This window comes from Taudactylus pleione, unplaced genomic scaffold, assembly GCF_031769625.1.
Source record: "Taudactylus pleione unplaced genomic scaffold, aTauple2 ptg000040l, whole genome shotgun sequence".
Taxonomy (NCBI): domain Eukaryota; kingdom Metazoa; phylum Chordata; class Amphibia; order Anura; family Myobatrachidae; genus Taudactylus; species Taudactylus pleione.
Window position 1 is genome coordinate 10,848,083 of NW_028284442.1, and position 22,526 is coordinate 10,870,608.

At 41.4% G+C, this 22,526-nt stretch overlaps 1 protein-coding gene across 1 annotated transcript in view; it reads left to right on the plus strand.

Annotated features, from left to right (window-relative positions):
• The window catches only part of LRRIQ1 (leucine rich repeats and IQ motif containing 1), a 210,355-nt gene that overhangs the window by 12,569 nt on the left and 175,260 nt on the right, over window positions 1–22,526 (plus strand). Inside the window, exons 3-7 of the mRNA XM_088455388.1 lie at window positions 1,825–1,916; window positions 2,396–2,510; window positions 3,809–4,038; window positions 8,463–8,537; window positions 13,096–14,337. Of these exons, the coding sequence (XP_088311514.1) occupies window positions 1,825–1,916; window positions 2,396–2,510; window positions 3,809–4,038; window positions 8,463–8,537; window positions 13,096–14,337 (1,754 nt within the window). The remainder of the gene's footprint in view (window positions 1–1,824; window positions 1,917–2,395; window positions 2,511–3,808; window positions 4,039–8,462; window positions 8,538–13,095; window positions 14,338–22,526) is intronic.

The window sequence follows — 22,526 nt, forward strand, 5'->3', positions numbered from 1 at the left end:
AGAAGAGTATGGAGAAGGAAAGGAACTGCTCATGATCCAAAACATACCACCTCATCAGTGAAGCATGGTGGTGGTAGTGTCATGGCGTGGGCATGTATGGCTGCCGATGGAACTGGTTCCCTTGTATTTATTGATGATGTGACTGCTGACAAAAGCAGCAGAATGAATTCTGAAGTGTTTCGGGCAATATTATATGCTCATATTCAGTCAAATGCTTCAGAACTCATTGGACGGCGCTTCACAGTGCAGATGGACAATGACCCAAAGCATACTGCAAAAGCAACCAAAGAGTTTTTTAAGGCTAAAAAGTGTAATGTTATGCAATGGCCAAGTCAATCCCCTGACCTGAATCCGATTGAGCATGCATTTCACATGATGGAGACAAAACTGAAAGGAAAATGCCCCAAGAACAAGCAGGAACTGAAGACATTTGCAGTAGAGGCCTGGCAGAGCATCACCAGGGTTGAAACCCAGCGTCTGGTGATGTCTATGCGTTCCAGACTTCAGGCTGTAATTGCCTGCAAAGGATTTGCAACAAAGTATTAAAACGTGAAAGTTAGATTTAGGATTGTTTAGTTTGTCCCATTACTTTTGGCCCCTTAAAAAGTGGGAGGCACATATAGAAACCGTTGTAATTCCTACACCGTTCACCTGATTTGAATGTAATTACCCTCAAATTAAATCTGAAAGTCTGCAGTTAAAGCACATCCTGTTTGTTTCATTTCAAATCCATTGTGGTGGTGAATAGAGGCCAAAATATGAAAATTCTGTCAATGTCCCAATATTTATGCACCTGACTGTATATGACAATCTCTTCCCTTTAAATATATTTATACTTTACATAAGTTCGTATATATAGGGAGGTGCACCTAAGAATCAATCATACATATTAAATAAAGAAAAAGAAAAGAAGTATTGTTATGATGGGCACTCACAGATTATATCCTTTTATGTAGATATAGCAGAAATCTGGATAAAATATTAAAACATAACTTTTATTGAATAATTTATAATTGGCAAAATATAACAAATGTGCAAAATTATATATAATTGTGAAAAAAGAAATCTAAGTTAAAATTATGATCATGAACCTCTGTTGCGTATTATTTTACAATAAAGTCTTAGATACTCTTATAATTTATACTTTTGTGAACCGCTATATTAGAAATAAAGCTCCAAACATTTGAGTAGGCTTATTGATTGTCACTGCCTAAAGTCTGTATCTTACATGTGTACAAGTATGTAATGATAAAGGTTAATTAGCATATATTAATTGACTCTTATCAATTTCAACCACCAACCTCCAGGTATCTATGATAATGCAATCTCTTGAAGGTTATCTCTGTGGGAGTCAATAATAAACTTTCTCCTTATTAATTTATAATATGTGATTAGGAAAAGTGCCATAAGACCCATGTATAGCTTAAAATATTGCCACACATAGAAATAGTCCAATCATGTTGATAGTTCTTATATTGTGTCCATCTCGATCAGATAATACATGATTGCTAGATAAAATCTAGCAGACACAGTATTGCTATGAAAGCATCAGATATAATTTCACTCCGTTGTCATGATTGAACATAGGGCCTGATTCAGAGATGGACGCTCTGAAAGAGCGCTCGCTCTGAATCAGGGCGTTTTTTATTTTTTCTGTGCGGCCTCCTGGCCGTTCGCATAGCTGTGGGTGACCACCCGCAGCTATTGCGAGTGGCCAGGATGATGGTCGCAATCGTCAAGACCATCGAGACCATCGGGGCTTGCAACGAGACCCTTGTGGTATTATTTGTGATTCATAAAAATCGTTTCCTTTCTTTTCCATAGACAAATCTAATCATTTAATAGGCACAGAATCTGATTATTTGGCTGAACTGGCCTATGAGTACAATGAAGAACCAGAAGCACTTAAGAAACGGGTATGTTATATAAAATGTTTTCCTGTTGTACTTTAAATGTATTAGGGACCATGATTTTCAATAGTCCATTAGGTTTCTGTCATGTTTGTGAGTATATAAAATAATATATTTTTAAATCTGTGAACTTTTAAAGTATCTAGCCTAAATTAATTCAATGACTCAATCCTCCCAGCTACTGTACTTCCATCAAATGATACAAAGCTTTGCCCCCCCCGAACAGATGCCACCACCTTGGCCAACAATCCATGTGCTTCCTAATTTAAACTGGCATACTGTATTTGCTTAAAAATAAGCAACATTTGTGCTACTGGACCACAGTTTTACACTTTTGTAAAAGACCCTTGATGCCTTTCTACCTTCACCTATGTGTATGTTTGTCCCTTACATACCTTCTTATTCCTCTTCCTCAAACAACTGCAAAGTCTTTATCTAGGCCACAATGTTACTTTTATTCACAATACATTCTGTTTCTTTCTTAGGTATTGGCGGACATAGAAGAGGATGACAGAAGAACTCTGTCTAGTTGTGATATTACTAAAATAGATCATGCAAATATGAAAATAGGAGAAGGTGCAGTGCCTCTAGATATATTAGGTACCCATAGTCATTCTGTTACTCTTTGCTGTAGTTATAATGAAGGTATCTCTAGTGTGCATACAGTGCGTGTCCCTCTCTTTAATCATTTGAAATGTACAATATTTGTAATTTTCAATGTAGCACTTTGTCTCATTTAGGGGCCTATTCAAGATGTTAGTTATCGAGGTCCGAATGGATCCCGATAATTAACACTCAGACTCGCCGCGGATGCTGGAGCAATTTATCAGCAAAATTCAGCAGTCCCAGCGAGCGGCCTCACTGCTCCTTTCGGATCCAGTCATGGGTCTGTTTACTATCTTCATATTACTTTTAATTTATTGACTTTATCTCCAATAACTTTTGCTACATACAATTGTTTTCTTAATAATTCCCTTCTTGCTTTTAAGTCATTTATTATTTATCAGGTAAAGATGTCTAATTGTACTGTCCTGATATGGCACAAAACTGCTCACTGGATGTAATTGTATCCAATTCAGAAGGAAGTATAAAGATATGTCATAGACCAGGGTAGGAATAACAACTCTGTCTAATAATGTAAGTATACAGCTATAGCGGACAGATGGAAAAAAGCAGTGTAGGAGGACATATATAACTAAAGCTGGGTACACATTTATACAAATCTTCGGTCCGTTCTTTCGATTTTGATTTGTTCATGCCATATCTCTAGAGCGTGTACACACCTTCAATCATGTTTTGTTGGAAGAAAAGTGGTCGAATCGAAGGATCACATCTTATGGGCAGTTTAATAGTCATCTGACCGGGCGAGATCGGACCAAAAGTGCAGTGTGTACGAATGTTCCACTGTTCTTGCGGCTCTACACTAGCAGCAGTGCTGCCTCTGTGGCTGGTACAATCATTTTCTTTCAATATTTTGGCAGTCAGGGTTTGAAGGTCGCAAGTATGATTGTATAGTGTACTCGCGTATCGGCACTGTGGTCAGGACTTCCGATTGGGAGTGAAATCGATAGAAATATTGCATAGAAAGAATGATCGCAAAGGTGTGTGCCCAGCTTTTAGTATTTTTAAATAAATGTAAAACACCTTGAAGTCTGCTAGAAACAACTTGGGTCAGCATGTCGGTTCCATGGTTTTTGTGTTTCTACAGCCATATTGTGCCAAATAGGTACCAAATTTATCAGTAAATATCACATGCTCAATTTGCATATGTGTACCGATAATACATTTTGATGTGTTCCTGGTGAGATGTAGTATTTAGCAGTTGTTTGGCTATTTGCTACAAATAGTCATTCTCAGAAGTGACCATTGCACGGAGAGTGAATTGTGTCTTTTTGCAGAAGGCAACGACAAGGGTATAAACTTTGGCTATATTGAGGTGGAAGAAATCTGTACACAGAAACTGCAACAGTGGGAAAAGGAACAAGAGAAACATAATGAGATGGAGAGAGCTGCACTCAGTGCTCAGAGAGCAATTCTAGAGAGAGAAATCAAAGAACAAGATGAAAAGCAAGAAAATTGGAGAAAGGCGTTTGAGAAAGAACACTTAATGCTGAATAATCTACTAAAAGTAAGGTAGAATATTACTATTGACTTGATACATCGTATATTACTTTTATTACTTTTGATAAAACTATGGTTATGAGTTTTTTATGTCACTTTTTTTAATAACTGTGCAAAGAATCTAATATATCTGTATATTTGCATTTATGATACCTCCCAACATTTGGGGTGCTTCTCCAGCCTCTGTCTGTGGTGTTTGGATGTGGGTCATTCCATATCAAGTCCCCACCTGACCATCTCCAATTCTGATAAAATATTACATGAAGGTTGGCAAATACGAGGTCTGTCTAAAAAGTTTGGTGAATGGTCTGATATATCTGTATGCAACGCTTGCAACAAGGTCGCTCATGCGTGCTGACATGCATGGACATGTCTGGACCTGCCCCCAGTCGGGATTTGCCCGAGGCCGCCAACCCACTGCCATTGCATTCATTTCAATAGAATGTCCCGAGCAGTGTGCGTCGCACAGCAATGGAGCAACGACACAACATTAAGTTCTGCTTCAAATTGGGTAAATCGGCGACTAGAATGCACAAAATGTTGGTGAAAGTGTACGGGCAGGATGCTGTGAGTAGAAAATGTGTGTACGATTGGTTTGCATGCTTTCGCATTGGCAAGGAATCGGTGGAAGATGATTCCTTGCCACTACGAAAGCATGCAAACCAATCGTACACACATTTTCTACTCACAGCATCCTGCCCGTACACTTTCACCAACATTTCGTGCGTTTCCGTTGCTCATTTACCCAATTTGAAGCAGAACTTAATGTTGTGTCGTTGCCCCATTGCTGTTCAACGCACACTGCTCGGGACATTCTATTGAAATGAATGCAATGGCAGTGCGGTGTCGGCCTCGGGTCTCATATATCAGACCATTCTCCGAACTTTTTAGACAGACCTCGTATGTCAGACTAACTTTGGGAAAATTATAGTTCACAATATGCAACAGTAACAAAACTATGATCCTCAAAGTGGGGGGTGGGTGCAACTGTCACCAACTCTGAAGTGCACAATCAGCAGTGTGCAGGTTATTGCTGTGCCGGATCTAGAAGAGTAAAAGTTGTGTAAGTGAACAGGCCTGTACAACTTTTGTAGCTGATTTTACTTTTTTCACAGTGTGAGGCCAAAGTAAGCAAAAATTCTATTGCGTAGAGCTTAACCTGAAATTCAGCTGCCTATATCTCCAAAGGAAAACATCATTTTAGTATGACATGAGTGTAGCTAACTACCCAAGTGGTCACGAAAACAGTTAGAAAATATTAGATTCCAGACTACAGTACTTCATTTCCTGTGGTAACATTACCTGAAATTACTCTCACAAATCTTGCAGTGAATCTTTGGCTATTTTTGAAGTCCAATAGCAAAAAAGAAGCATAACCAATTTTTTTCAAACAGCGTTCATTAAAAAGAGCAGATTTTATATTACAACATATATTTTTCTGGATCTGCGTTTTGCCATTCAAATGACAAAATGGGTCTGAAAATAAAGTGATTTTCGGCTTACGCAACAATGTTATGAAAGAAGAGGCATTTTTCAGTCGCTGTTATTATAAAGCAACAAGCTAGAACCCTATGTTTAGGTGTCTTTCTACAAAATGCTTTTTATTCTTTGTACATGCGGGGCAAATAGTGGCTGCTTTTGCATGTTGCCCACAAATGCTGGACAGCTTTATGCTTACACTGCAATTTAGTTTGGACACTCCCCTCTCAAATCTAAATATCTCTACACATTTTAAATCTGCCCCACCTGCAGTGCAGGATGGTTTTTCCCAGGTGCAAAGTTACTTGTTATTATTATTTTTTTTGCTCCCAACTCAGAATCAGCCCCATAATATTTAAATGTTTTGTTGATTATTATCTGTACCAGTTTCTTCAACTTGGGCTAGTAGTTAGGGGCATTTAGTGTCTCCTATTTGCCTTTCACAAAGTCTGTTTGCCTGTACTTAACAGTGAGTTCCAGTATATGAGCACAGGTATGCTTTATAGATATCACTTGCTGTGCTAATAAAGCTTAGCCTGTTTATATGCAGACAGAGCAAAGTATTCATTTCGCTTACCTGCACATTTTAGTCTACAGCTCAGGCTCTGCACAGTCTGCTTCATGTGGGAAAAGTGTGTACATGCCAAGTTTGATATGTAGATACTAAAAGCGCCTGTTTGTCATCAGCCTTGGGGGAAAATGTATCATACCTTCTAAAGAGTCGAGAAGTTACCCATAGCAACCAATCAGCTTCAAGGTAGCATTTTTCAAGTATATTTTATACAATGATAGCTAAAAGCTGATTAGTTGCTTGAGCAACACTTCCACTTTTCCACTCTTTTAGAAGGTTTAATATATCTCCGCCATAAAAAAGGTTGTCTGCTCATCTTCTCATCTGGTTTACCGAGCTCATGAAGCCAAGCTCAGTGTTCCCACCATTACCTGTATTAAAGTGCCAATCAGATACAGCTGACCACACAAAGGTTGTGTTGGCTGTGGATGAATGAACCCACACTACGAAATCAGGCAGCTAGAACAGTTTGTGCTTCAGGACCGTAACTAGCGGAGTGCGAGCAGGGCCGCCGCACAGAGCGCAGGGCACTGTGGGCAGCACCGTCATTGCTCCACGGCAACTGCATGTACCATGCAACCACTGGTGCTACTGCAGAGCTGCCAGAAGCATTCAAGGGACACTCCGGGCAGACACCCTGAGCCTGTGGAACTGCCCAGAATGTTCAAAGGACCCTCAAGGCAATGCTCTGTTCAATGGAGCCGGCGGTGATGCTGCCGGCCTTGCCACCTAGGCATGACATTACGATGTCACTTGTTTTGAGGCGAAGGGGGACAGCACAGGGCGTCATAAAGCCCTGTTACTGCACTGATGAGCATTAATTGCATGCAGCACTTGATTGTACATTCACCAATCGGGATGGGTACGGGATGCCGACGCTCGAGATCCCGGCGGTCAAAATCCTGATGCCGGCATCCCGAGAGGGTAAGGACACCGACACCTGTCGGTAGGTATCCTAACCCTTCCCTCTCCCTAACCTAACTCTCCCTCCCAGGTGCCTGAACCTAACCTCCTCCCCATGTGCCTAAACCTAACCTCCCCCTTCTCGCACCTTAAACCAAACCCTCCCTCCCTAGTGGGAATCGATTCCCGGCAGCGGCAGCCCGACAGATGAACAGATCCCAGCAGCGGCAGCCCGACAGCGCTGGAAATCCTGATCGTCCTCAGGTAAGTAATAACTAACCTAACCCTCCTTAGGGGTGCCTAACCCTAACCTCCCCCCCAAGTGCCTAACCCTAATCCCCCCTGTAAGTGCCTAACCCTAACCCCCCCTTCCCCGCTGCCTAAACCTAAGTCAACTTGGGGGTGTCTAACCCTAAGGCCCCCCCGGGTGCGATAAACCTATCCGCGCGGCTGTCCGCTAGCGGCGCCCGGCATCCCTTCGCTCAGGATGCCGAGCGCCTGTCTCCCGGCATCGGGAAAATGACAGGCGTCTAGATATAGACGCCTGTCATTTAACCCACGCCGGGATAAAGCAGTCGGGAAGCCGGCTGTCGGGATCACGTCAGCCGGTTTCCCGATTGCATCCCTCCCTAGTGCCTAACCCTAACCCTCCCACTAGTACCTAACCCTAATCCCTAACCCTCCCCCCAACCCCGCTAGTTACTGTACCTTCGGAATGCCGGCACCAGGATTCTGACAGGGTTCGGGACTCTGGCGCCTGTATTCTAAGCGCCAGCATCCCATGTGCCGAGATACTGAACATATCCCCACCAATCAGTTGTTGCACTTTCCTGTCCATGCTGACAGTGGTGCATTAGAGGGTTTTCCCTCTAAATGCAGGGTTGCTAATTAAAAAGGGCTATTGTTCACAAGAGACCTCTACATAATGGTGAAATGGCCGGTAACTGACTGTCAGTTGATTGTCTTTAAAGTGAAACATTGCAGACCGCATGAATTAATAGTTTTCTTAGATAACGTTATAGTAACCAGGTTGCCGTAAAACCCATAAGCTTGGGTATACACTAGCTGATATGTGTACCCACACTGTACTATCTGATGTACAAATACCCGATATGTTGTTACCCCCGCTGCATCCAGAACCATGGTGTCGGCTGAAGATGCGATGAAGACACATGGGAGCGCACGATAGTGCGTACACACTGGGCGATGTGGACAATTTATCATTCTGATTCATCCCAAAATGACAAATTGCCCAATGTAACATCTTGTGTGTACCCAGCTTTAGTTTTTGCTAGACTGACCGTATATTAATAAGTTTTTTTTTATTTAAAATGTACATTTACCATTTACATTTATTAAATGTAATAACAGTTATCTAATTGTTAATGATTGTAGCTGTAAGCAAATCTATGACCGTTTGGAAGTATTTTAAACTGATTCAGGAATGTCAATTTTTTCATTTTACATTTATTTTGAAGGAACAACAGGAGAAACTTGAATCCGAATTAAAGAAAAACAATGAGTCCTTGGAAGAAGAGCTAAAACATCATCAGGTAAATCATGCTGGCTGCAGATCTAACCAAAGCATTAATATAAATAAATAAAACATTAGTTTACACATACTGTTATAAAATGCAATATAATATAAATTGTTATAGGTCCCAATAATAGGAAACAACTTAAATGTCAAATACCCTTACCCAACTTGTAGGTCCCAGGTGATAACATTGAGAATAATATCAGGGGTTCAATCCAGAGATAAGACAATCTGCTGCGGGACATGATATATATATTTTGGAGGCTTTCCAGTTATGACCGGAAGGTTTACATGTTTGTCTCCCCCAAATAAAATTTTGTCTGCTACAATGTAAACTTTACATTTTACATCTAGTGCAAGTCAGGCTCTCTCTCTTTCTCTTTCCATATATACTGTATATATTTGTGTGTATGTTACAGTATATTTCTGTTAATGTTATAAGATTTTGTTATTAGCCTAATAGTGATAATTTGAAATAATTACTGACATCAGCCGTAACATGTATATATTGTAACTAAGGCCCTCATTCAGAGCCGGATGCTCTGAGCAGAGCGCACGCTCTGAATGAGGGCCGTCCTCCATAGTTATGGAGCGTCCTCCTGGACGCTCTTATAGCTGTGGGTCACCACCCACAGCCTATACGAGCGTGCAGGTTGATGGCCGCGATGGTCTTGACCATCGCGACCATCGCCACTGCGAGCCAGAGCCTGCGGTTGAGTTTCTCAACCGCAAGGCCCGGAGTGATTTTGGCCCTCGTCTGGGAGACGCCCCCGTCTGGGAGACACGCCCCCAGCACGCCCACCAAAGGGGGCGTGCTGTCAATCAACATCGACAGCACGCCCCCTTTGATCAGACACAACGAGCGAAGGAAAGTCCTTCGCTCGTCGCGTCTGGCGCATACGCACGACGGAGCTCCCTCCGTCGTGCGCATGCGCAGTGCACACCATCGACCCACTTGCGAGTGGACAGCCGCTTGCGAGTGGGTCTGAATCAGGCCCCAAGTTCCCTGTAGATTATTCTCTCTCATCCCCACATTCCACGTTATTCATTCTGTCCCCCTCACCAGAGATGCAGCATGGAGCTCTGGCGCCAACAGCAGGCACAGACTACTGGGGTGGGAGGCTGCGGGCAGACTGAGACCAAGGGGTAGGTTTACTAAAGCTTCTAAAAATAAACAGTGGTGGTGTTGCCCATAGCAACCAATCAGATTCTGGCATTTCTCTGTTGCATCCTAGAAAATGCTAGACGTAATCTGATTGGTTGATATGGGCAACACCTCCACCTGTCTGTTGTAAAAGCTTTAATGAATCTACCCCCAAGTCTCACTTCAATAACATGGACCTGAGCACTGGACCCATGGAAGATCATTAATGCCTTGGTAGCAGTACTGTCAATCTCCCTCCTTACCCCTCCCCTTTTCCCCCTCCCCCTCCCACACACACCTACCTCTTCATCTATCTCTCCTCATTCTGTCTTTTCTGTGGCTTTTATTGGCTCCTCGAACTCTTCTTTACTTCACTGTTACATCTGTGTGACTGGTGACTGGACTCTTTCAGTAGGGCAGTGTTGGGCCATCAGCTGCTCCTTCATGACTCCTCGCACAGTGTCCGCGTCATTTCTGTGCAGCTGACGTTCTGTTTGGGACTGGGCGGTCATGGTGGACTATATTTGCAATGTTTAAAGAAAAAAAAACACTGCCACCACGTTTAACCCAGAGCACGAGCTCCATCTGCCCTGAATGTAATTCATCCTATCCCACTTACGTAGAGTACAGTAAGCTTTGTCGACATTAATTATCTAGACACCATAATGTTCACAAGTACAAAATATTGACATGTTCAGACTGTCGACACTGACAAAATGCTGACATGTTCAAAATGTTGACTGGTACATAATGTCAATGGCCAGTTTTCAGCCTAAACCTAAACCCTAACCAGGGGCATAGCAAAAAAATGTGTAGGCCCCATAGCAACATTTTAAAAGGGCCCCAACCAAGCGTATTGGGATGGAAAACCAAACTGGGAAATTTATGGAAGCTGACCTAATGGGGACGGGATCCCTCATAGGGCCTGATTGAGTTTGCCTGCCTTCCTTGCGTCTTTTGCTGCAGTTGCATCTGTGACTTTATGCTAATGCCACTACAAAGCCCTTCCCTGGTGTACATGCATGGTCCAAATATGCAAGGACATAAATGCCCACATTCTGCAATAATTCTTTGTGCGTCTTACCGCTGTTTCTTAAATCCACAGAGAGTGGCATAACCCCTTTAGCGAGCGCTAAAGGGGTTATGCTTTATTGTTAATTAGGGGCCATAATTCATTTTCTTCCCTGTAATTTATGATATCTAGTCAGCTAGTTGACAGTCAGAATTTTGACAACCAATATGTTGACATACAATTAGGTTGATATGGTTAAAATGTTGACACATTCATCATGTCGACATTTAAAATGTTGACGCCAGAATGTTGTCATATGGGTTTTTCTTGATTCTTAGGTTTAGGGTTAGGTTAAGGTTCAGGATTAGGGTTTGGGGTTAGATGTATGTGGTGTTGACATGTCGACATTTTAATCATGTTGACCTGTTTATGTAGACATATTAGGTGTCGACCTAACATCCATGTCGACATTCTAACTGGCAACTTTCAAAACCGGCCGACATTCTGACTGTCGACAAGTCATGCTACACCCGTAATATTTACTTTCATATTAACTGTAATTGGCCTGCGCATGAAAAATGACTCTAATTTTGAGCCAAGTGTTGCAAATGTACATCTTAGACGTCTATCCTATTAGGTGCGAGGGGGGCGAGTAGCCATTGCAAATGGCAAATCGCCCTCCTCGTGACCCAATCTTGCTCCAGACTCGCAGATTTTTATACACTGCCCTATGAGGCTGAAACAAACATCAACACGCCCAAAGTACCGTAAGTGTGGCATATAGCCGCACTTACTCGTTCCACAATGGGACTCGCAGCTAATAGGATCAGCTCCTTACAGTTTCATCAAACAATAATTGTCATCTGCATATACTGTAGTTTCAGAACTCAGGGCCTGATTCAGACCCCCTAACAAGCGCTGAGCGCTCGCAAGCGGGTCGATGTTGCCCAAGTGCGCATGCGCACGAGGGAGCCGGCTCCGTCGTGCGCATGCGCGAGACCCGAATAACGATGGCCAAGCCGTCGCTATGGGTCTCGCACCAAAGGGGTCGTGATGTCGATGGTGATTGACAGCACGCCCCCTTTGGTGGGCGTGCCGGGGGCATGGCTGCCCAGACGGAGGCGTTCCCATGGGAACACCTACCGTCTGGGGCCGGCCCCACTGACATCACTAGTGATGTCAGTGTGAGTTCTTTTGGCTCTGATTGAGCCAAAAGCACTCCAGGGCTTGCGGCAGCGAGACCCTACCGCAGGGTCTCGTCGCAAGCCCGATGGTCGCGATGGTCTTGACCATCGCGACCATCATTTTGGCCGCTCGCTATAGCTGTGGGTGGTCACCCACAGCTATGCGAGCGGCCAGGAGGCCGCTCCAAAAGGTAGGAGGGACGGCCCTGATTCAGAGCGAGCGCTCTGTCAGAGCGTCCGGCTCTGAATCAGGGCCTCAGTACTGTTGATTTAAAGTTAAATAACACTGTACAACAAATAAATACTTTTAATTTGTTTCCTTTCTAAAAATAGTCATACATTACCAATTTGAGGTCAAGAAAAACTAAAATGATTTCAGAATGTTTTTACTAGCTCTATTTTTTTAGCTACACTACTTGCACTATACTGTATGTACATTAGTAATATAGTCATAGTGAAAAGCTATTTTAAAATAATCTGATATTTTCTTGATTGAAAATAAATAACAGTTGTTTTAATTTAGTCAATCACAAATAAGAATACAAAACGAAACAAACATACAGCATATGAAACAAACATACAGCATACGAAAGTACTATCTAATATAGTGGCCTATTCATGGGGGTGCTTTCTCTTTGCTTGTCACTTGTACTCCTCTTCTGGGGCATCTCTTGTCACTGTCCAACAGTAGTGATCACCTACCCTGATATCTTTGTTCCATTGCTGAAATGTCTTGGTGGAATCGCTCACTATGCCTGTCACTCAGTGCACCACAGTTATCTTGTGTGGGTAATGCCGTGAAACGCATATATTTGAATAGGGGAGGGGACAAAATAACTGATTCATTTAATTGGGTCATTAGGCCCCACCCCCTCTGCACAGAAAGCAGATTGCTGGTAAGATTCTCTCCATGCTGCCCACTTCACTAGGAATACAACTACATCGTCATAAATGGGCTATATCTCGGAACTGTCATATTCATTCTTTGCATGCTGAAATCAATTAGAAGTAACTATTTTCATATCGGAAACATTTTCATTGCTGTGCAGTGTAATTGAACTGCCTACTCCCACACATAGATTGTGTGTGTGTGTATATATATATATATATATATATATATATATTAAATATAGTATAGTATTTATTTCAGTGCCTGGTTTATTTAATCTTTGTTTGTGCTTGGAATTCTAAATTGGGATTCTAAATTTTATGTCTTGCTATTATATTTTCTTAGAATCTGATTAACAAAATGGAGACAGATTTGATTAAAGAGAGAAACGCCTTTGAGGAACAGATGGCTAAAGCCAGAAGAGATTTGGAAGATTTGCAGTATAAATCAGCTGTTAAAATCCAGGCAGCATTCAGAGCACACCAAATATTGATAAAATATACACCATTATTAAGGCAGAAAAGAGAGGACAGGAAAAGGAGGGAAGAACTACAGCAGAAAATGGACACAGAAAGAAAAACATTGGAAGACAAAATAAAGTTTAAACTAGAGGAGAAAACCCGGAGGGAGGAAGAGAAAAAATGTAATGAAGAAATAGTAAGAAAGAAAATGGAAGAAGCCAAAAGACAAGAATATCTGGAACAGGAAATGAGGCAGAGAGAGTATGAGAAGAAGAAAAATCAAGAGAAACTGAGATTGGAGAAAGAAAAACTCGTCAAAGAAGAATCAAAAAAGAAAATAGAAATTGACAATATCACAAATACTACCAAGCCCAAAAGCCCAGGTGAAGTCATTATACAAAAGGTTGAAACTGGTCATCTCCATCTAAAAATAGCTGAAAAAACTGTGGAAGAATCGAATATAGAACAAATGGAATTAAAGCAAACTGAGATGCAACAACAAGAATTAAAAGCCAAAACAAATCTAATCAACAATGTCATAAATACACATTTGGACAGTGTAAATACATCTGACAGGAAACATGAAGAAACCAATAACAATTATTTAGCATGCATTGATAATTCCTCATCGGTGTACAATATAGAGCCAAAGGTAGCACAGATGATTTTAGTAAATGAAAATAAATCTATTATGTTAGGTGAGCAATCTCTAAAGGTGATTGCAGATATTGTAGAGCACATTCCCAATACCCAGTCTGATGTAAGCTATATAGAAGAACATGGCATGCAGTCCTTCTTTTCTCAACCTGGATCTGATCCTCATCTGTGCCCAAAAAGTGAAACTGAACATGTTAACCCAAATGTAGAGGAGATCTCTGCAAGCACACACAGTGAAACTCCAATTTTATCCATGACAGCAAGGTCTCTTCTCTTGCTGGATCACATTGAGGAAAAGAGACTAGCGTGGATGAAATCATGCAAGCCGTGGGCCAAGATTTTGAGGGATAACAACAAAAAGAATGTGGTTAGGAAGATAAGACCAAGGAGAAGCCCTTCAGCAAAGAAATTACCTCCGTTAAGGGAAAGCCTCATCCTTCAAAACAATCTTTGGCATGACATGCAACAGGTAGTGGTGGTTTTTGTCTACTTTGTGCAGATAATTGTTGTGAAACTGGCAACTGCATTTTCTGCAGCAGATTTAAAGGGCCACATAGAGTGACATCATTGTATATTAATTATTTATTTGTAGTTATGTACAATATATCACAGAGGATTTGCTCTGTAGATTATAGTCCTAATGTAGAGTGGGGTGTATGCACGTGCATGTAGACTTGCACGATTCTGCAACTTGCACCCACCTGCACTTGTAGAGACAGGGAGGCTGAGGGCTGAGTAGATAAAAGGTTTGTTTATGCAACTGAGGTTCATGCAGTCATGCACCTGTTGAGTGGAGTATAGTTTATATAGGGCTTATGATGATGACTTATCTATACCAGATGCATATACTGCCAATACAGAGGAGTATGCATCTCAAGATGTGTATAGTACTGCATACAGATGTGTCCTCTTACATGTAGCCTCAATACACCATGTATCATGACTTGCCTGGTATGAGTGAGCCGCCAGGTTCCGTGCTACTTTGCTAGTGTCAGGCGTCTTTTTTTTAATGAAATTGCATCTAAGCCGTAATGCGATGCACCTAGGACGCAACAGCAGACTGTGCTTATTAATTTGTTATGTGACACGGTCTGCTAGGGCATCCTAGTTTTATTGCATTGATACTTAGACACATTTTCGGCAAAAAAGACGCCCAGCACTAGCAGAGTCTCACGGGACTTGGTCGACCGGGAAGGGCTTTTTAGCGCACCTGCAGCTAAGATGTATAAAGGACACATCTGTATGTGCAGAAGTATGCTAGTTTTCCATGCTCTTTTTTTTATTCCCATTTTCCCAACATCTTAATATACCCCTTTGTGCAATGAGTGAACATCACAGTGCTGAGAAAAAGCAATACTATTTTTCTTTTTTTATTTAATATAGCCTTGAACAACCTCATGATGAATTCATAAATGTGACATTTGCTAGGGGGTAGATACTTGAATGTAATACTTTTAATATGATATGCTCTTCAAAAACTTTGATTATGTAGTGTGTGGTATGATACTTTATATAGCTTAAAAACTTTAAAGTGGAGCTGAACCTACATTTAATATTTAACATTGGTGCAGAGATACAATTTACAATATAAATGCAATTATCTAGACTTTGATGTTGGCTAAGGTTCTAGCCCCTCTCAGAGTCATCAAGTAAAGCACTTGCCAAGAGTGGCATTATTCCAAGCCCATAATATATCTTAAAGCACCTCAGACCACTATACTGGCACCTTTACAGACCACACTCTGTTGTCTGGTTGTAATTAAAATTCACAGATAGTCTTGTTATATTAATGCCCATACACACATAGAGAGTTATTATGTACATTATATTTGTTATTCAACATTTCATATACAAATAATACATTGATGGTTCCCAGAAGCATGGTTATGTATGTATTAATATTTTATTAATAAAAAAGGAAAAACTTTAAAGTTATAGTGTATAGCATTGTTCCCAATATTGGAAGAGAAGTTTAGCATGAATGTAGTAGGACTTTGTACTTTATTAGACTAGTAGGTGTATGAAACGCTTATACTGCTTGTGACTTTTCATAGCATAACCTTAATACATATGACCTGTTTGTAGTACAGTGGAACACAAGTCAGGCAGTTTCCGATATTCTTCCGTCATGGTTTTCCTTCATTGCATGACACATATGTATTTAGTTATTACTCTTCACATAGCTTTCCACGCATTCTGGCCACAGTTCCGAAATGTAACTGTAACTGTGTTGTATTTATTACATATTGTATTTGGGTAGATGAAATGGTAAATGTTTACTGATTTAGTCTGAAAATAATTAGAAAATGTAATGTCCAGGACATGTTTTTATACTTTGTTCTACGAGGTAGAAAGCACAGGAAATTGAAAGTTTTGTGGTTTTGCAGCAAGTAATATCCTAAGTGCATATAATTTAGCAACATAATATATTAAAAACACACATGGAGACACATTGTAAAAGTACCAATTGGCACTTTTGCTCTTGTTCAGATGAATCTGCAAAATTGTTTCCAGTTCCTCGCACTGTGCCCTTACTGTGATATGTATGTTGCAGCAGCGAAATGAAAATGAGTTTTTGCCCAAGAAATACACACACGCATAGCATTGACCTGAGTGTGATTACATCAGTGTAGAAGTGTTGCAGATAGCTGTAAACAAGATCTATCACCAGGCTAGAGGTGCATTTAAAGTGTACCTGCCATAGACACACAGTGAAGACAGCCATTTTGTGAGATGAACCATGGGAATGCAGTGTATTAATCCACATTACAAGTCATTTTTATGTGCTTCATGCTTTAATGCTGTCATTAGTCCCTAGTGAATTATTCGGCTACTTTCTTGTGAGTATTGATTCAGGCCACGCAGTTTATACATTCTTTGTGCCTAGGTGAGAAGCCTTGTGTAATAGCACAGACGGAATCGGTATGAATTACCGCCAGAGCGGCATTTCGACGGCCGGCTTCCTGGCTACATCCCGCACAGACATATAGTGCATTGCAGCAGCATAAGCAGTTAGATTTATTGTTTAAGCCACAAAAGAACATTAATCGAGACAAACAATTTTTTTTAGTTATTTGGTTGTTTTTATAAAAACAATTTGTCTTTTTTTTTCATCTGTTGTTTTTCATTATAACATTTTCCACTACATATAAGTCTCAGCTTTTGCTTTATCAAATAAGACCCAACGTCATGTGTAGGAAAACAGACCCAGCTTCAGTAATAAAAGAAATGATTCCAATATGTCATGATGTGTGTGGTTCTTTTTCTTCACTCACAGACAATAATCCTAGCTGGGAAATTTCTAAACAGGCTGACCCAGATATGCTTTATTGCACGATGCTTAAACGAGCAATATCAAACTGATTTTTAGAGAGCATTTCATATTTTTGAATTTATAATGTGCTTAATAATGCTTGGTAATAGTTAGAAAAATGAATCAAAAAATATAAATATAAAACAGCTGGAACCTCTAAAATAAATCACAGAATTACTGGCCCTAGCAATGGACAGTCAGTGAAAAACACTGGCTAACAGATTGTAAGAGCTTGTCCATAAGTTACAGAGATCAGAGAGTTTACTATAATCGACATACTGTACTACAATTCTAGAGAGGTCATTTGTATAATTTAGTTTGTGTTAGTGTTATACTTTGTTTGCAGCAGTGCTTTCATTTTACAGATGAAAAATCACAATAAATATTGGATTTTAAAGAGCATGCACACAGATCAGCTAAGTAAACCTAATTTACATGTAATTCATTGTCACATTACTGCTGTCATTGACCAGTCTTATACTGTTGTAACATAATTACTAATTAGATATAATTGTATATACTAATTTTAATTTGAGCCTTTTCTGAATTCTCTTTTTGTGTAAAGAGGCCCAAATTGTTCAATGTTGCAAATCAGTCTGTAGCCATTGGTTATATGTAGTATTTATTGCACAGCATAGCTAGTAGCCATTTGGAGAAGCCTGGATCTTCAGTAAGTTGCCTACTCTCCCAGAGATTCACAAATTTCTGGCAGTTCCGATAGGTTGTACCTGCCTCCCAGGTCAACTCACTTCCGTAGTGAGATAGGCAATCTGGGGGCTGGATGATGTGATTTGCGGAACATTGTATCATTGTAGCTTTCCGGCTTCCTCCCTGCACCTTCTATCTGTACATTACTAAGGAGTCAGCAAATATTAGCTGTCTTGGACATATGCATTCCAGATCCCACCTCTGTATCAGCAAATTTACTCCTCTGGGGCCATATATGGTTGTGTATTTTCACCTCTCTGAGACAGAATGACCATATATGGTAGTGTATTGCCTCCTTTCTGAGATAAAATAGCCATACATGGTAGTGTATTTTCTTCTCAGACCATATACACTGAAGTGGCAAAAATTATGGGATAACAGTATGTAAAGGTAATGGTAGGTGGCGACACCATACTGTGACATCTTGGAAATGTTGAGACCTGCATCAGTTGTAATCTGACATCTAGTTAGTCAGTTTGAACACCATCTAGGCTGCACACGGCAAGGCGACATGAATTATCGGAGTTCGAACAGGGTATGATAGTGGGTGCCCGATGGATGGAACATTCCATTTCAGAAGTTTTGCAGACATTCAACATTCCCTGATGTACGGTGTCATGTCTGTACTGGGAATACCTCATGGAAGACATTACCGCCCACCATGGACAGGGCAGTTGCTGACCACGGGGGCTTAGTGATCGTGATCATCGGCGTTTGACCAGAATTGTCCGTGGTAGCAGACAAGCGCAACTTGCTCAAATTACATTCACATTCAATGCAGGAGGTACCAGACACATATCCAGCAGGTCAGTGCAACGTTGTTTAGCTTCCATGGGATATGGGAGTAGAAGGCCCACCAGAGTGCCCCTGTTAACATTGCAACACTTGACACAGCACCTCATTGTGCTCATAATGCTAATTGAACCCTGGAGAATTGGTAACATGTGGTGTGATCCAATGAGTCACGGTTTCATTTCTGGGCTGGTGGGTGTCGCGCAGACCCCATGAGGCCATGTACCCCAGTTGTCACGAGGCACCATGCAGACTGGTGGTGGTTCCATAATGGTGTGGGGTGTGTTCACACCGCATGGGATCCTCATTAACATGTCATTAACTGGTAATTGCTACCTTGCATTGCTTGATGACCATTTGCAGTCCTTCATGGACTTCATGTACCCCTACAAAGATGGAATATTCCAGAAGGATAATGCACCATGTCATCGGTCCTAAATTGTCCAGAATTGGTTTGTTGAGGTTTCTGGAGAGCTCTGACGAATGGTGTGGCCACCACGTTCGCCCAAGATGAACCTAACATTTATGGGACATGGTGAAAAGGTCCATTTGTGCCCAATATCATGCATCTACAAATATCGGGAAGCTGTCAACGTTTCTCTAGAGGTTGTCTATCCACTTGTGGAATTGATGCCACATTGAGTTGCTACACTTCACGTGGTTAGAAGGGGTCCTACACTAGGCATCTATCCCATGACTTTTGGCACTTTAGTGTATGGTAGTGTATTGGAATGACATGGGAGTGATGCGGGGCTGTGATGGTATAAATCCTTATGGCCCCATATAGAGGAGAAAAACTAGCTAGAGGTAGCTACATACAATATGGGGGCTCATTGGCAATCAAACAAAGCCAGGATTGCTGCAAACTCTCAACAAGATTGAACTGGTGGACACATAATGATTGCCACAAATATGATATGTTGTACAGGACCATCTAGTACATCAACTATCCTGATGATAGAGATCAGCTGGCAACTATCTGTGTGTTTTAGGAACTCACAATACATCATAAAGGAGAATCTGCTGATGCTCCTTGTATTACCGCATTGCAATAATGGAGAGAAATATCAGATTCTGCAGTTGTGGCATCACTGCAAAGCTGCCAGCCCAAGTTTCATTATATGATCTATGTCACACCTGAGGGTTGATTTTGGGTTGGAACACGAGTGAGAGACTGAAGAGAAGATTTGAGAAGCGTGGATGAACTTAGGTGGTTGAGCCAGGACCTGCTCATGTATAGATGTGAGGAGGTAGAGATATGGCAGTGGATGATGGGCCCGAAGGCGAGGACAGGAATAGACAGTCTTTATTGAACAGCAGGTTGGGGTGGAACTGAATATATAATACTGAATGAATGAGCATAATCAGACTGGGACCAATGATGCTGGATTGAGAGCTGGATCGGTTTGAGACCGATTTTGATGGAATTGAATCCGATTTTGAAGAATTGATGAACTTGATCGGTTTGAGACCAATGTTGAAGAATTAAAGAACTTCATTGAAATGAGTCCAATATTAATGAATTGATGAACTGGATCTGTTGGGACCGATGTTGATGAATTGAGGAACTTAAATGATATGAGTCTGATATTTGAAGCATCGGATGAGACCGATGGTTGTAGATATATTGACTGGAACCAATGGTTGCTGTAAGAACAAGACTGGTGTGCAAGATGGTATAGGAGACTTGTTTACCAGATATAGGAGCTGGCTATAACAGACTGGGACCATTCAGATACAGAGTATCTGGGAGCTCAGTACTGAGCAGTAACTTCAGCAAGAAGCAACGTTTTACTGGCAATGAGGGTCAGTCACAGAATGGAATTTATAAGGGAGGATCCCCAGGGATTGGATGCTGCAATCAGCTGTTCTGAGAGCAGTCTAACATGGCTGCGATAATAATGTTGTTCTGGAAAGAACTCTGGAATGCAGTTTGTATACTATCATGCTGGGGAGACTCGCTGTAAGCAAATGACTCCATGCTCACTGACAGGACACTGAGCAGACGGGGCAGGAGTAGTCCTCAGCACCAGCCGTGAGTGATGTGCAGTGTGAGCAGAGGTAAAAAGGTGGTTTTAACTATTCGAAGAGTGACAATCTATAGTAAACTGGCCATGAAACACATGATAAAACCTATACTGTTTTCAGGCCTCAAAAGAGCTAAACAAATTTACAAGAACAGAGCAGCTGGGTAGTCTTGCTGGCATATTGATGGACTTCATTCCAAGGTCCAAGTTGACGGAGAAGGACTATATGATACTGAGCCGAGATCTGCATAAAGTCAAGGAAGTCCCATGCGCAGCCATACAAAAAGAGGTTGGAAGAGCTAAACTAGCCATATATAAGAAATGGAGCGGTATGGGCAGTATGGCAAGTTTAAGACCCACAATGCATTCAGTACCATTTTGGGCGCCAGTAGAAGCAGTGAAGAGCACTTGACAAAATTTGTTCCATCATGGGAGCCTGCAGAAGACTGCTCCTGATCTAAATTCAAAAAAAGCCTTCATAAATAAGAACCTGTCTCATTGATTTTGTGTGTGAAAACATATATATTTTGCAGTTATTTCTTTATTTCAGCTACATAGGGAGGGGCCCAGCAAATGTCTCCTGAGATACCTCGGTTAGCCCTTTAACTAACCCATAACCATGAAACAATAAATACATGACACAATCCTTTTTACAATTGGTCATCATTCATTGATAACAGCATAAAGAGGAGATAGAAAAGAAATGATGGCAGGAAAGAGGGGTCAGGCATATCGGTATCAGTCTTTCAAGCCTTCCAATCCTACAAACCTGTACATGCCTCAAAGGATCAATCAGTCCCTGGTTATCCTGCGACTAACTCAGAGCTGTCTCTCTATACTCAACCCTGAGGAAGCCCTAAGGCACTAGGTAATATACGAAGAAGGTAGACCACGCTGGCGTCAGTCCAAAAATAAATCATCAAATAATTAGAATAATTTAGTTCCAAACCACAGTATCTAGCCTATACATGCATACATCATTATTTATTAGCACATGGTAGACTCATGAAGATAACAGACCTATGTTAAAAAGTAATATGCATCAACAGATTAAAAAAAGTCAGTAATCTAGATGAACAGAAAATGTTGTGGTGCAGTTAACGTATTTATGGATAGTGCAGTTGATAATGCATAATTCAGACTTTAGGGCCTGATTCTGGCGTGTGCTGATCACAGGCCCAGGACTCATGTGCAGAACGAGTCTGCAATCTCACTTGCAACCTGGGTAACAGACTGTCAGTGATTGACAGTCTTCTGCTGTCTCTGGGTGGGGAGGTGGCGGCGACGGCCTCCGTTTCTCAAAGCGGAAGTGTGTCACCGCCATTGGGTGGAGAGGCCAGGATCTCCGACGGCTGATGGAGGTTTCCTGGCCTCTTTTGAGCATCTGCGACGGCCAGCTTACATGACCCGATGGTATAGCAGATCATCCGATGCTGCGTCCTTGAGCGCAGCTCGGATCAGTAATGCATGTATGAGACGAGAAGCCTCCTGCTGCATTACCATATTACAGCTATTGCAGCTGCTAACATGTCAGCAGCTTCAATAGCATATTCGTCCTCTGCTGAAACCCCCCTTAGCCAGTAAGCCAGTTCACTCAAAAGAGTAATGTACTTGATATTGCATAGTTTCCAAAAGGCTCCGTATCTAGTGGACACATTTTCAAACAGAACTTAATACCTGTAGTGCCTCAATCAATGGAGAATAAGAGTCAGTGTATGCACTTAGGTGTATAACGAGAAAGTGCAATTGTAAAAGTAGTCCAGTCATGCTCACCAGTACTTGAAGATCCTGGTTTCCCTGATAGCGAAGTTCCAGCAG